This window comes from Saccopteryx leptura, chromosome 12 (assembly GCF_036850995.1).
Source record: "Saccopteryx leptura isolate mSacLep1 chromosome 12, mSacLep1_pri_phased_curated, whole genome shotgun sequence".
Classification (NCBI taxonomy): Eukaryota; Metazoa; Chordata; class Mammalia; order Chiroptera; family Emballonuridae; genus Saccopteryx; species Saccopteryx leptura.
The window spans coordinates 44,404,469-44,421,160 of NC_089514.1; the positions used below are offsets into that span (position 1 = coordinate 44,404,469).

The 16,692-nt window shown below is 39.0% G+C and overlaps 2 protein-coding genes across 2 annotated transcripts in view; one reads left to right on the forward strand and one right to left on the reverse strand.

The window, feature by feature from the left end:
- The window catches only part of FBXL13 (F-box and leucine rich repeat protein 13), a 273,369-nt gene that overhangs the window by 151,064 nt on the left and 105,613 nt on the right, over window positions 1-16,692 (forward strand). Inside the window, exons 10-11 of the mRNA XM_066353904.1 lie at window positions 1,646-1,698; window positions 6,091-6,191. Coding sequence (XP_066210001.1) covers window positions 1,646-1,698; window positions 6,091-6,191 — 154 coding nt within the window. The remainder of the gene's footprint in view (window positions 1-1,645; window positions 1,699-6,090; window positions 6,192-16,692) is intronic.
- Window positions 1-16,692, reverse strand: part of LRRC17 (leucine rich repeat containing 17) — a 37,999-nt gene that overhangs the window by 19,651 nt on the left and 1,656 nt on the right. The window lies entirely within an intron of this gene.

The following is a 16,692-nucleotide window of genomic DNA, read 5'->3' on the forward strand; positions in this document are numbered from 1 at the left end:
AACAAACACTTGTTGAATGCACGAATTACTCTCAAGTAACTATTCTATAAGAATATTAATCTCATAAAACAACCCAGTTACTATATTTTGGGGGGAGTTTGTTTTCTCCTTAACAAGTATTGATGACTTACAAGATCTGCATATTTTAAAAAATTGTTTTCATTTTTAATCCTGAAAGAGGTTTTGGTTTGCATTTATTACTTAGGACATAGTCCATTCTTGGCAGAGGAAGAAATGTTTAAAATGGATTTAAAATTACTAACATTTCTGTTGTTTACCATGAGGCTATGAGGTTATGAATGGCAGATGCGCTTTCTCTTTATTGCAGCCGTGGGAGTGCCAGGCCCACTTCCTGGCCTAGAGTTTTCCTCCCTGAGGGGGTCTCTCCCACCCAGAGTGCCCCCTCCCTTCTTTGTGTTAAGCGTTCCTTTTACCCACTGTTGTGTCCCCGCTTCTGCTTCTCTTTTCTCTCAGACCTGGAGTTTTACTTCCTGTCTAGACCTAGAGTGCCGTGTATCACTCTGCCATCTAGCCCTCTGTATACATGTCCTGTCTTCCTTGCCAGCCCATAAACTGGACAGTTGCCTCTGGTCCCAGGGCTAATTAGGTACTTGGACTTTCTAACACTCCACTTCTCTAACTATAATCCATTGTAAATTGTATGTAAACCTACCCTAAAAAAATCATAAGCCTGACTAGGCGTGGCTCAGTGGATAGAGCATTGGCCTGGGATGCTGAGGACCCAGGTTCGACACTGCGAAGTTGCCGGTTTAAGCGTAGGATCATAGACATGACCCCATGGTCGCTCACTTGAATCCAAAGGTCACTGGCTTGAGCCCAAGGTCGCTGGCTTGAGCAAAGGGTCACTGGCTCTGCTGGAGCCCCCTGGTCAAAGCACGTATGAGAAAGCAATCAATGAACAACTAAAGTGCCATAACTATGAGCGATGCTTCTCATCTTTCTCCCTTCCTGTTTGTCTGTCCCTGTCTGTCCCGCTGCACTTAAAAAATTGTCAGTTATTATGTTGCTGAATTATTTATGATATGCATGCTGAAATATTTTAGGGGAACTATGCTGATATTTGCAACTTACTTTAAAATGAATAAAAAATAAGATGGATTGAAGGAATGAAAGATGGATGTACAAGTGAATATATGATAAAGGAAATAAAATAAGATATAAATTGTAGAATCTGGATGGTGGGTATATTCATTGTATAATTCTTAAATCCTCTCAACTTTTTTGTATGTTTGAAATTTTTCATAAAAAAGTGTTAAAAAGAAACAGAAAACAAAACAAAACAAAATGAACAGAAAGTCAGGCCACAAAACAGCAGGTTGGTTTTCTTCAAGTGCTTTGAAGCTAAAAGCTCTAAATATATACTGTTTTTACCAAAGTAGTATTTTTCTCTTTTCTGTTTCCTTCTGTAATCCTCAAACAATAATAAACATGCACATATATTTTAATTTTAAAGCCAAAAGAAATCATTTTTCTGGGAAAAGAAACCAATACTTAGAATAAGTTACCTGCCAAGTTTTTTGTTTGTCTTCTAGTGAATATATCGCATTGAATGTAGGATGGAAAAAAGGTTAAGTTTAAACGTCTGTAATTTGTTGTTTAGTGATATGTCACTTGTTTGATTTAGGCCTCTGTAAAAATTTGCAAGAGCTGAATGTCTCTGACTGCCCAACACTCACAGTGAGTATAAGAAGCTTATTTTACTATTGTTTATATAGATTTGGACTTGCTACACCGGAGTGCTAATACACAGAGATTTTGCCAAAATACATGCCTGTGTGCTCATTTAGAATTAAATATGGAAAAAAGCAAACTATGTTAAACATTGGCAAGAAATTGTATCCCATTTGTGTAATGCTATTATTAATCCTGTAGATGTATGTCCAAGGTTGGAGTCTTTGGAAAGTGGAAACTATTCAACAAACATGAACTGTATTTATATTTAAGGCCATGTGTGTATAAGACAGAAAAACTGGCACCCAGCAGAAACAGTGGGCTCATTTTCATGGTCTTCAAGGTGGCAGTGCCAGAGAAGATAGAAATGAACGTGTCACCTTAGCCAGCTCCTCTGTTCCCTGTCTCCAGGCTCTACTTCTAATCTGTCTTCCACCCTGTGAGCACATTAATACTCTTTCTAAAAGGCAGGGCTGACCACTTCACTCCCATCTCCCACTATTGATACACACATTCATTATCTGCACTGTTGTATAAAGTCAAAGCTCTTTACAATTCCTGTACCTCGGAGGCCCTCTGTAGTCTTGCCTCTGCTTCCCTTGTTGGCCTCATCTTGCTGTAAATCCTGCACGTTTCAGCCACACAAACTGCCATGTTTTCTTTGCTGGTTTTCTAAGCTGCGTCTTGCTGTCTTACCTTTGCTCAGGCTGCACTCTGCATTTGGAACACTCTTTCCCGAGTCCCAGTGCAGCCCGCCCCTTTAGCAGGCTTTAAGCTTCTGTCAGACCCCACTGCCTTTCTTAGGATATCACTGACTTCCAGGGTGGGGGCAGTTTGCTGCTGCTGCTCTGAGTTCCCAGCATAAGCAGCCCTGATTACAGTGGTCCTGCCTCCTCCACTAGCCCAAGAGGCCCAAAGGGCAGGAGACATGTCTCATTTCTTGTGGTAGTCATAGCTCAGAGCACAGACCTTGCATAGTAATTACTCGATAATACATATGTGTTAAAGAATGAAACCATATGGAGCTATTTAGTAGGTAATGAACAATATTGGCTACAACTTGAGATTCCATCATGGGTTGATATCTATATGTGTCATAATTAACACTTCAAAAATAAATAAGATTAACAGAGAGAGAGAGAGAGAGATGGGAAGAGAAGAGGGTTTAGAATTGAACCTTGGGGAATGCTTTTCCCAGAATGTTAAAGCACACTGACTTTTAGGAGCAGTCAGAGAAGAAACAGCAAAGGATCTTAAGAAGGAATAGTTAGAGAAGTAGGTTGAACACAGAGAGGTTCCACAGAAGGCAAGAGAGTGAAGAGTTTCAGAAGGAAGTTCCCAAAGTGAGCAGTGAGAAAGGGACTGAGCAGTGGGTCCTGGATTGAGAACTAGAAGGTGACTGGCTTTGCTAGAACAGTTTCCATGCAATATCGAGGCAGAAGTCTAACTGTAGTGAATTACAAAGTGGACAAGAGGTGTGAAAATGAGGCATTAGGTATAAGCCTATCACTCCAGGAAAGTGGCTATGGGGGGGTAGCAGTAGAAGCTGGTGGAGACTCAATTGTAGCAACTGATAGAGCAAGTCCCGAGGAGATAGAAGGGACTAGAGTGAATGGCCTGATTGTGCCATGCCTTCATTAAGCACCAGCTCCAGGATGAAGTCCACACCCCTTGGCACAGGTGAAGAGACTTCATGAATTGGCTCTTCCTTGCTGCCTCGCCAGTCTCATTATCATTCTTTCTTTCAAATTTCTACTCTATTTCATTCTTTCTGTGGATATTTTTAATATCTACTATATATGTGATATATTTATCTTTATGTGTAAAGATACATAGGAAATTTATGTTATTTAATATAAGTGTTATAGGGATTTAAAAATTAGTCGAGTTTTAGTTCTTGTCTTCAGGGAGCTTCAGTTCTGCACTTGCATAAAAGATCATATTCTTTACAAAGTCAAAATTTGTAAAGAATTTTACAAAGCCATCAGCACTAAATTTGAGAAAATCAAAATCTGTTCCAATTTTGAGTCTAATGCTATCCAGGGAGGATCCTTTTATCCAGGCATATTTTACTATTGTTTTTCCCTTTGAGGGAAACATTTAAGGAGTTGGGTAACATTCATTCAAACAGCTTTGATTTCTAAGGAGCTTGCCTTATGAATATATTGCCTTCAGAAATATTTGAGTGCATTGTGGACAAACTCATAAGCCATTCTGCAATGTAGACACTCAGATTTTTTGCATTTATGTGTTCTGACATTTGGAGATTAAACCTTGACTATTTTAAATATTGAGAATAGGATTTAGCCCTGGCTGGTTGGCTCAGTGGAAGACTGTTGGCCTGACGTGTGGATGTCCCGGGTTTGATTCCCAGTCAGGGTACCCAGGAGAAGTGCCCATCTACTTCTCCACCCCTCCCCCTCTCACTTCGCTCTCTCTTCCCCTCCTGCAGCCATGGCTCGATTGGAGCGAGTTGGTCCCAGGTGCTGAGGATGGCTCTATGGCCTCCTCTTCAGGCACTAAGAAGAGCTTGGTTGGGTAGCAAAAGAGCAATGCCCCAGATGGGCAGAGCATCGCCCCCTAGTGGGCTTGCTGGGTGGATCCCATGTGCGGGAGTCTGTCTCTGCCTACCCTCCTCTCACTGAATTAAAAAAAAGAGAGAATAGGATTTGTTTGAATTTTTTCCAAAAGGAAAATGCCGAGAATGGTTTGCTTCATATAAAAGAGAAAATCAGATTTCTCTGATGTATAAAGCATACTCCACCTCCCTTTTCCTGCCCCCCAATTTCCATCTTCTCTGTGGTGCATCCCTAATGGTGTATAAACCAGCTTTCTATTCTTCCTGTTGCCACATCTTAGTTGCATTTTTGCCAGTCTTCCAAAAGGTCCACAATCACTTTGATATTGATTGGCATCATTAATATTTTTGAAGATTTTGTTTGTATTCCACTACAGTACCATACACTATGGTTGTTCTCTCCATCCCTTCTGGAAAAAAATGATACTGTAATTTCCACATAATTCCAAGTCCTACATTTGGTGCTGGGGTATCTAGAAAAATTGCTGGCAGCTTGAGCTCCGCGGTGAGAGCATGACGCCTAAGGCAAGCCCTGCACCCGCATGCACATGGCACTGGCACATAGAATTTTCCTACAGCAGAGCTACATACAGTTTTACAACTTGAAAAACAACCTTGAGTCCTTTTCAAGATGTGGTTTGCTGCCCCTGTAAATCATCCAGGTCCTATCCCATGTGATAGAAGCTCGACCTGCAAGATTTTGTTATTTTAATATCCACGACTCCAGGAAATAACCAGGAGTAGAATGTTAAACCCTGATGAGCCTGCTGAAAATAAACCTTTGCCCTCCTTAGTGGTGTTTGGGGTGACCACATTGGCCATGCAGAATTCTTCCCCAAACCACACCTCCTAGCCAAGTGATGATTTACCTCTTCCTGATATGGTCTATTCTTTCCGGAATGGATGTACCATAAATATTTAAAACTAGTTGACCTCTTCAGTGTCCCTGGGAAGACTCATCAACCACCATTAAATAAATAAAAACCTGCTGCAACTCATTCTAGAGCATTTTATAAGTGGTTACCCGTACAAGAAGCAGTTCCACTGCAATCAAAGCTTGCAATGCATCTGGTCCTGTAAATGTCAAGTCAGGGCTCATGGTTGGAATCACTGTGTTCTGTCTCTCTTGGTCACAGTCACCCCATTCTCTTGTCCCTCAGTTTCAGCTCTCTGGGGGAGTGTTGCTTGAATCTTTGAGATTCTCCCCCATAGTACTCCCAACACTGAATTTCATGTTCAACATGTATGTAGCCTACATTTTACTTTAGGCCATCTCTAACTTGCCATAAATTTGGTAAAAATATGTCTAGCTGTTTTAATATATATGTATACACACACTAGTAGAACCATAGAAACTTAATTACACACACACAGCTTTATATAAATATAGACTCACTTTTAATGAAGTCCAATTGAGAGCATTTATTATTCCTGCATAATAATTTCAGGAAGTTTAAAAATTGATTCATTTTTAATCACTTTCATGCATCTGAAGAGTCAGGAGTATTTGACACTTGAACACTTGAGGTCATAAAACCTGTCACCGAGTTGAACTTGTAAGGACTCACATTTTAACGTGGTGTCATTGTGATGAAATGGGACTCTATCCCCCCTTCCCAAAAACAGAGGGGAGGGTAGAAGGAGAAGTAATGGATCTTTAGGCAAAACCAGCAATTCCTATTTAATTTGATTTATTACTATTATCAAGGAATATGAAGAGACTAAGTCGTGCCTGCACTTTTTTGGAGCAGGAGAGACAGAGAAGAGACTAGCAAAGGCTGGTAGGCTCTGATAAGATTCTTCCCTCTGGTTTTCTGCAGGACGAATCAATGAGGCACATCTCGGAAGGCTGTCCTGGACTCCTGTGTCTCAACCTGTCCAACACAGCGATCACCAACAGGACGATGAGACTCCTGCCGAGGTAATGTTTGCTTCACTTATATTACACTAAAAATAATGATGCTCCTCTGGGCTCCGGCTTGCTCCAGCATTTCCCAAAGGCATGACCCTCTTGCCGACACCCCCGTCACAGGGGCACTGCTCTTTGGATGACAGGACTGCTGCTTGTCAAATCCCTATGCTGGGGCCTGTCCTCTCCTTGCTTGAGTGGGACCAGGTGCTCTGACTTAACCAGAATTTTTGTGCCACTCTTGTAGCAATGTGCTTAGTAGTTTGAGTTCAGCTCTGCTATCTCTTTTTTGGTCTCCTTTCCTGGGCATTAAAGCCAGGCCCCTAAATTCCAGTCTGGTGTCCGGGGCTTTTCTGCAATAGAACACCTTATACTTTGAGCACTGCCTCCTAGAGTCCCTGCTCTGGTTACCTGTTGAGAGCCCCACCACCTCCAGGAAACCTGATACTGGTTGATTTTTACATATGGACTGTTGACAAGCCTACACACAAATGTTGCTTCTAAGCCAGCACTTCTTCAGAGGAGAAGGAACACAAAAACACAAGGCATTATCACAAAGAGTATTAAGTTTATCACAAATTTATGTTAATCAATTGCTCTTTATTTTTACCAAGGAAAGACTAATTAGGAAGAATATATGATCATGTTGGGAAAGATTCCAAAATAACTTTCAAACTGTTGTGAAAGAACAAACCATTTTTGAAAATATAATTTTTTCTTTTTATTAAGTGAGAGGTGGGGAGACAGAGAGACAGACTCCCGCATGTGCCCTAATTGGGATCAACCTGGCAAGTCGCCTACAAGGCAATGCTCTGCCCATCTGGGGCCGCTGCTCCATTGCTCATTGCTTGGCAATGAGCTATTTCAGTGCCTGCGGTGAGACCATGGAGCCATCCTCAATGCCTGGGGCCAACTTGCTCAAACCATTCGAGCCATGGTTGCAGGAGGAGAAGAGAGAGAGAGAGAGAGAAGGAAGAGGGGAAGGGGTTGAGAACAGATGGTTGCTTCTCCTGTGTGCCCTGACCGGGAATCGATCCTGGGACTTCCACACTCCAGGCTGATGCTCTACTGCTGAGCTAACTGGCCGGGGCTAATTTTTTGACATTCTTTAAAAACAACACTGAGACATTTGGAAAAACTTAAATAGAAAATTCTAGGTGGTGATTTTTCTTATCTTCTGTGTCAGACTATTCTCTGGAAATGTGTGAGCCTAAGAACAGTGTTAGCCTTTCATTAAAAGCTTGGAATCAGCCAAATGTGGAAGGATAAAACACAATGGAATATGGCAAACAATCCGAATTAGGGCTTTCTTTCTCGCTCTCTCTTTTTTTTTTTTTTTAAGTGTTTAAACTTAAGAAGATGATAAGGAAATAATTGAGACAGATTAAACTTAAAAGTGTGTCTGTCTGTAGCTGCAACATTGTTAATAGCACAAAAAATTGAGACTATTTTAATGCTTGAAAGCTATTATCTGATTTAGCAAAGAAGTCGTATCATTAATGGGTAAGTGAAGTCTGCATATACATCTTTGTTGTCTCATGTTTTTCTTATTAATGTAAATAAAATATTCATGTTGGAACTATTACCTAGTTCTCAATTTTCCTATCTTTTATTTTGGGGTGAAAATAAGAAATACAGCAGAGTGACAGATTTTATTTTTCTTTTGAGCATACAGAAGACAGAAGTACTATTTACATTAATGAGTTTGGTAGAAGTCAATGAAAGCATTGTGTGAGAATTGATTGATTATATAGAATATACAATAGGGAGTATTGTATATTTTATTATTATTTGTAAGTTGTATGCTACATAGCTTTTATACCTGGGAAATAGTAAATGTAAAATTAGTAAGATGTATACATTTATAGTAAATGTATGTACATTTATATGCATAATTTTTTTGAAGTTCCAGTTGTTAGAAATTTACCCACATGCTGGTAATTAAATATAAAATAAATTAGGAACTAATTTATATTTTTACAATATTTAACCTCTTTATCAGAAACAGGATATTTCTAATTTTTTTTCAAATGTTCTTAAATGTCTGAGTAAAATTTTGTTTTACTCATATGGATAATTTTAAGAAAGTTATTCCTAGGTATCTTTTTAGTTACCATTGTGAATGGTATACTTTTTGATTATATTTTCTCATTTTATTTTCTGAATGGACTTGGGTATGAAGTACAGATATCTTTTTAAACTTTTTTGTTTGTACGATTTAATTGATATCTCTCCTTTTATACTAAAAATAAGGTTATAAAATTATCTCTAAATAAGAATTTAGGAAAAGCTTATAAAATTTGCTAAGTATTGTGCTCATTTTCTAAACAAACTGTTGATTAGATTTTCTCTTTAACCCAATAATTATCTAGAAGAGAAGTTTTGGTTCCAAGTGGCTGAAGTTTCTTTTATTAAATTTGTTTTTAATTTCTAGCTTTGTACCTGTGGTCAAGAAATGTAGATTGAATTATTTCTACGTTTTTGGAATATTAAGATTTCTTGGTGGAGTTTATATAATCAAGTTCATTCAATAAATCATCCATGATGTTTAAAACAAGAGTTTCTTTTAGAGAACAAATTTTCTGTGTGTATATGCATGCACATATGTATAAATTCTTGATATGTCATAGTGTAATAGTGATATATTAGTCTTCAATTATAATCATCTCTTTAATTTATTTTGATGTTATTATTTTATACATAAGATTAATAAGTAGTATGTTGTATTATCGATTGTAGCATTTATTCACACAAAATTATATTCTTTATCCTAGTCGATGTTTCTTTATCTCGAATACTTTTTTATCTGCTATTAATACAGTCACCTTTGTTTTCTTTTGCCTGGGCTTTTGTGGAAAAACTTTATGTATACTGGTATTTGAAACTTTCGTGTCACTGGATTTGGGGTTTGTCTTTATATGCAACATGTAGCTAACTTCTATTTTTATAATCCTCAGTCTCTTTGCCTTTTTAAAAGGGTGGTTTAAAAAAATGACTATTTCAGTCCTGGCAGGTTGACTCAGTGATAGAGCGTCAGCCCAGCATGCGGATGTCCCGGGTTTGATCCCCGGTCAGGGCACACCCAGAAGCAACCATCTGCTTCTCTCCCTTCCCTCTCCCCCTTCTTTGCCCCTTCCTCTCCCACAGCTAGTGGCTCAATTGGCTTGAGCCCTGGGTGCTGAGGGTAGCTCTTTTTGTCCCAGTGAATCAGCCCAAGATGGGGATTACCGGGTGGATTCCAGTTGGGGCACATGAGGGAACCTGTCTCTCTATCTCCCCTCCTCTCACTTAAAAAAGAAAAAAAAAGATGATTATTTCCAGTCAAAATTGAGTGTATGGTCTAATTTTTATCATCTTGTTTTATGTTTTTGATTTTTAAATTTTATGTTACTATACTCATCCTTTCTGCCTTTTGTTATATGTACTGTTGTTTACTTTCATAAAATGAAGGTATTTCAAAAGTATGTACATGTTCTGTTGTGTATTCTAACTAGTGGATAGTTGTATGTTTTTAAAGAATATGCTTTAACTTGTTCTTTGATAATTTTCTTTAATTATCAAAGTTATGATGAAACAGTGACTTTGGCTCTCTGGGTTAGACAAGAGATCTAATATGCTTTAATTCTCCATTGAATGTGATACTCCTGCATTTCTACTCCCCTGTGTATAAACAGATGTTAATTGTAATTTTTGTTAATCATTTAACTTCCTTTTAACATTGATTTTTGGTTTTTGTACTCATTAATATAATCATATTTGTAACGATTATGTAATCCTACCTCTAGTTTTGCCATTCATCAATGATCCGTGTGTTTGACAATTCCCTTATTCTTTAAGTCTGATTTTTACTTATTCCATAATAACTGGAAATATAGTGTTAAAAATTCTTTATCTAGAAAGATGTGTGAGTGTTAGATGTGAAACCACTGCTTTCTGAAAATGACTTTACATTGTCTTGGAGAATGAACAACTTCTCTCAGTGTATAGTTCTTGAATCATGTCTTTAATTTTATCCTTAAAACAAATGTTCCATAATCTTGAAATGTCTGGTTAAAGAGAAGTCTAAAGCCACCTTGATTTTTAGTTCCTTTGTTGGTAACCTATTTTTTTTATTTCTGCCAAGATGCTTGCAAAAAATTACTTTTCTCTTAGATATTAAAACCATTTTCCAAGTTTAATTGTGTTCTTTCAATTGATTTTTCTGAAACATAGTAAACATTTTGAATATTAAAACTTAGCTCTCTTCTATTCCACTTGTTCCAGTTCTATTTTAAGAATCCCCTTTTATATTTATTTTTATAGTGTTAAAAGGACATTTATTTCCTTTAGATTTATTTATTTAATTTATTGGGATGGCATAAGTTCACAAAACCGTACAGGCTTCAGGTGTACCACTCAATAAAACACCATCTGCACACTGCATCGCGTACCCTCCGCCCCAAGCACTGTCTCTTTCTGTCCCTATATTGCCCTCCTTTGCCCACCTCTACTCTCAACCCCCTTTCCCTCTGGCTATCACCACACCGTTGACTGTGTCTATGTGTTATTTATATATGTTTTTGGCTAATACCTTCACCTTCTTTCATCTAGTCCCCCACACCTCTGACAATTGTCAGTCTGTTCTCTGGGAGTCTGATTCTATTTTGTTAGTTTATTTTGTTCATTAGATTCCACATATAAGTACAATCATACGGTACTTGTCTTTCTCTGACTGGCTTATTTAACTTAGCATAAGACTCTTCAGTTTCACCCATGCTGTCACAAAGGGTAAGATTTCCTTCTTTTTTATGGCCACATAGTATTCTTTTGCATAAATGTACCACAGATTTTTTAGTCACTCATCTACTGATGGGCACTTGAGTTGCTTCCCAATCTTGGCCATTGTAAATAATGCTGCTATAAACATAGGACTGCACATATCTTTTGAATCAGTGTTTTGAAGAATCCCCTTTTATATTTAAATTGAATTTTTATTCCTGTCCTTCAAATATGTCATCTTCTCTCTAATTTTTAGGTTTGTGTACATTTTCTCAGCATACTGCATTCTCTGTATCAGTAGCTCTCAAAATGTGTTCAAAGGATAGCAGTATTTCGATAAATGTTTAGTGAATGGCTAGGGTATGGAGAAAGGGTGTGTTCTGGCTTGTAGAATTACTGATTTCTGTGGTGTAAATATTTGCACCATGGCTAATTTTAAGCTACCAACATGCTGTCACTGAGTGTGGAGTTAGGAAGAGATGCTTATTCTGTAAAGTTCTCCAGTCCTATAAAACATCACTCACTACTTTTCTTTAAACATTCCATGTTAAGATATATATTGCGTAAATATGTGTGCATGTATGAATGTGTGTGTGTGGCAACAGATAGAAAAATAGGACCCCAAATGAGAATTTTGTCATGATTTTAACTTTTAATTCTTGCTATTGAGAAAACATTTAGGATAAATACTACTTGATACTGATGTTTTTCTGTCATATGAAAAAAAATGTCCACTGAGTTTCTTATCTATGATAAAAATACATTTCATAATGATTCTTTATTTTTGCTTTGTTTTCCATTGTTTCAAACATGCTTAAATATGTAAAAGTGTTCTTTATACTATAAATAACCAGAGAAATGTTATTGTTGCTGCTGTCATTCTCTCTACAGTGCCTTTAGTATTTCTTTCCAAAGAAATCATTTGCCAGAAGAAAGACATAATTTGTTTGCCCTTCTTGGCAGCATTGATTTGCCAGCTTTTTACTTGAATATTTTCCCTCACTTCGTTGGGAACTTGCTCAGTTTTCTAAAGTTGAAAATGCGGGCTATCCACAGCTCATGCCCATTCCAGGACATTTTTTGCTTCTAAATACTTCCTGAATGAAACCCTTTCCATTTATTCCGTGGCCACAACCTAGGTGGCACTCTCAGCACCTCTGGCACCGCATCCCGCTGGTGCGGCCTCAGGTCTCTCCTCCCTCCAGTCTGCTCTGCCTAACGCTGCGAGAAGTACCATCCTGGAACAATAGTCCTATTGTGTCTTTGGCATGCTTAAAGTCTAGACTCTTCGCTTACTGTCTCTTAACATTATCTGTCCAGGTTTCTCCAGGAAAGTACTTGACTGTCGTCATCTGATTGCTACGTGCTTCTCTTTATAGCAGGAATGCCTTTCTCCTGCCTGTGCTGATCCACAGCCTCTACACTGCAAGTCACGCCATCTATCAGAAGTCTACGGTGGTTTTCTGCTTTCCTGAATTCTAATACAACATTCATTCACTTATTTACCATTTATTGATAAACCTTGTGTGAGATATTCTAAGCAAAAGTGGTGGTTAAAGCTATTCAGATCTTGCTCCTTAGTAGAACATTATATGCTTATAGTGGCATGATGTCACTATTTTTCATATAGATAAATTGATCCTTCAGTTGGCTTGGAAACTTTTTTTTTTTTTTTTATCTTTCTGAAGCTGGAAACGGGGAGAGACAGTCAAACAGACTCCCGCATGCGCCCGACCGGGATCCACCCGGCACGCCCACCAGGGGGCGACGCTCTGCCCCTCCGGGGCGTTGCTCTGCAGGGACCAGAGCCACTCTAGCGCCTGGGGCAGAGGCCAAGGAGCCATCCCCAGCGCTTGGGCCATCCTTGCTCCAATGGAGCCTCGCTGTGGGAGGGGAAGAGAGAGACAGCGAGGAAGGAGAGGGGGAGGGGTGGAGAAGCAGATGGGCGCCTCTCCTGTGTGCCCTGGTCGGGAATCGAACCCGGGACCCCTGCACGCCAGGCCAATGCTCTACCACTGAGCCAACCGGCCAGGGCCGGAAACTTCTTATTGGAAACAATTCTCATGTTATATAGTCTCACCAGTGCCATCAGAGTGGGGCCGAGAAAGAAAGCTGTTGCTTGGACTGAACACCCTCAAGGTCTACCTTGTAGATATATAAGTCCAATCACTGCATTTGGCTTTCCTGTAGAAATCCTATCATGCAAAACCGCCTCTGTGAAACCAAAGGGCCCAACACTCAACTCAAAAGAATTCACATGTAAATCCTCTCTTTTATAGACTGGGTCGTGTCTTGGTAATTTTTCAGAAAAATTTTTGATAACATACATAGTAACACTTCATTCTTTCCAGTAGAAACTGCTTCATGTATTGGAGATCTAAAACAGAAGTCCTCTGTTCTTTAATGAAAAAAAGCCAGAAGAATTTAGAAGAAATTATCTCTGTAGTTTCTATAAGATTTACGATTTCTTAGACTGTCGTAACAGTAGAAAAATAAATAACAAAAACAAACCCTCCCCTTACATAGGAAACTTTTAGTTATCAAATAATTAGGAGAAGATGAATACAGACTGCAAAAACAGCCTCCAAGTGAAATTAGAATTTTCAAGTTGTTTCTGAGTTGGGAAAATTGTGAACTAGATCTTGCTCATGTAAGGGACATATTTGTTTGCCAAATTTCAAAATAAAAAGTAGCAGTCTTGCATAAAATTTGCCAAATGCAATTTCACTGTCAGCTGATGCTTTTCTCTGCCTCAGCAGTTTTAAATTCGCGGCCCTGGAAATCCCTAGAAAGGCCTACAGGGCCACTCAAAATTCCTGTACTTTGCTTTCAAACCGATGGCTCCCATGAGCTTGCACTCCGGAGAGAACCCTCTAGAGACTCTCAATCTGGGAGTCATTTTGTCTAATGAACAGTTCTTCTGCCAAACATGAAGTTCTTAACCTGGGGCCAGTGGATCCCTCCGGGGAATCAGGGATAAAATTCAGAGGTTCCATGAATTCTGATGGGGGGAAAAAAATCTCTATTTTCACTTAGCTCTAACTGAAATGTAGGTAAAAATATTGGAGTAGTAATAACAGTCCCTGGGACTCTTTCAACTGTGTAAATCACAAATATTTTCTTATCACAAATATTTTCTATTACAGCTTGTTACAAATATTTCAAAATACCATTGGCATTCATCACTACTTCAAAATCATGGTAGTTGTTAGACCTTTACTATATCATCTATAATTTCACTCATTTGGTTTTTAAAAATATTTTAATAATGACTTTTATATGATTAGATGGTTTTGTAATCTTAAGTATTTTATTTTATGTATTAGGTGCATTAGTAACATTAGTAACATTAGGCTGACAAAGGGTCCACAGATCTGTATAGTATCTGACACACAAAAGAATTAGTTCAATTCCATTTTTGGTATTTGATAACTAATCACATGAACTTAAAAAAAATTGAACAATAGGCTTGAATCAGATTTAAATAGATTTGAATATGCATGATCTTCTAAGAAAGTTTCATTAGTATGGTTAGAGAAAGACTAATGTATATGCAGAGCGAAGAGTGGGATAAGAAAAACAGTCTGCAAATGAGTGGGAAGCTCATGAGAGGAATAAAAACTCCATTGGAGACTGTCAGTCTCACTGGAGTTAAAACCAGTTAAACATGGTATTACCACCATGACCAAAATGAGGGTGTAGATGCAATGTGGAAGTTCTCCAGACTCTTGGAGTCAGTTTTATGTACCACTTTTGTCAGATGAGTATCTATTCAACTAAATGGAAGAAGACAGTATAAGCTTCATAAAAATAATATATTACGGCCCCATCTACGACACTGTGGACGAGCCTAGGGTATTTCTTCCAGGAAGCAGGTAAACTGATCTCATTTGCACAAGGGCCACTTAACTATGTTTTGCCTGAATAGTCAGGTTTTTTATTCTTCCCTCAAAGATCTCTGTTGTGGGTGTTGATAGTCCTATTTTCTGCTGCTTTGCTTAATATATAGTGTTTCCTTTATCCCTCCTACCTCAATGCCCCACTCATATTTCAGGCTGGGACCTACTCCTAATTTAGAGCTCTCTTTCCTCCTTTTGCCAACTTGTATTATGAATTTACCTTTGCCACCCAGCTGAGTGTATCCCAAGGTTCTCTTTACCATGCCACAGTCACAGAGCTCCAGGGAAAAGCAACCTGGTCTCAACTCTCCAGGCAGAGGAGAACAGAAACTCCATATCCACGCATGCTGCAAATGGCTTTTTCCAGTCTACCTGAATCATTACCAGCTAGAAGCAGCAGTCATTGGGACTTGGACATGAGCTGCAAAGTATAGAATGGTGACAACAATTCCAGTGCCATGCGGACTTTTCCTGTGGGGAACTTTCCTGGACTCCTGCTCCCTGTGACAGCTCCTAACAGACTGAACTGTGCTTGGGTTGCATTTTTCAGGGATTTGGCATGGTGATGGGACCAACTTGGACTTGGTGAACATGTTAAGGACATTACTCTTTTATGGATTCTTGCTGTATTGGCCAAGAGTTTGCTTAAAGGCTTTTAATCACTGTAAAAAAAAATAGAGAACTGGATGAAGAAGATGGGGCACATATACACCATGGTATACTATTCAGCTAGGAGAAATGATGACATTGGATCACTTACAGCGGAATGGTGGAGTCTTGGTAGCATTGTGCGGGGTGAAATAAGCGAATCAGAAAAAAACAGGAACTGCAGGATTCCATACATTGGTGGGACATAAAAGCGAGACTAAGAGGCATGGACGGGAGTGTGGTGGTTACGGGGGGGGGGGGGGGGGGTGGGGGGAGGGAAGGAGGGAGAGGGGGAGGGGGAGGGGTACAGAGAGAACTGGATGGAGGGTGGCGGAGGACGATCTCTCTTTGGGTGATGGGTATGCCACAGAACTAAATGACAAGATAACCTGGAAATGTTTTCTTTGAATGTATGTACCCTGATTTATTGATGTCACCCCATTAAAATAAAAATTTATTTATAAAAAAAATATTATTACTATTTGAGGTAGTAGCAACAACTATATAGATAGATAGATATAGATAGATAGGTATATATCTATATATATAGTGAGAGAGGGAGAGGGAGAGAGAGAGAGATGAGGAACATCAACTTGTGGTTGCATCATTTTAGTTGTTCATTGATTGCTTCTCATACATGCCTTGACCAAGGGGCTGAAGCAGCCAGTGACCCCTTGCTCAAGCTAGCAACCTTGGACTCAAGCCAGTGACCTTGGGCTCAAGCCAGTGACTATGGGATCATGTCAATGATCCCACGCTCAAGCTGGTGACTCCTAGCTCAAGCTGGTGAGCCTGCACGCAAGCTGGCAACCTCAGGGGTTCAAACCTGGGACCTTAGCATCATAGGTTGATGCTCTATTCCCTGTACCACCACCGGTCAGGCAGCAATATATATATATTTTTAAAGCTTCTACCATGTCACTCTCAATATACTACTATTACATCTGTGTTCTCATATAATTGTCACACCTCTAAGGGGAAATAGCATATCAGATTATATCTACATTAAAGAGAAAAATGAGCCGCAGGAAAGTGGGATGCCCACTGTTGGTCAGAGTTAAAAAAAAAAAAAAGATATTATAATCTCCGCTTAACAAAAGAAGAAACCACCTCAGAAATTAGGAAAATTTCAGTAAGTGTCAGAGCTAGGATTTGAATCCAATTTGGCCTGCTTCCAAAATCTTGTGTATTTTCTGTTGTGTCCTGAT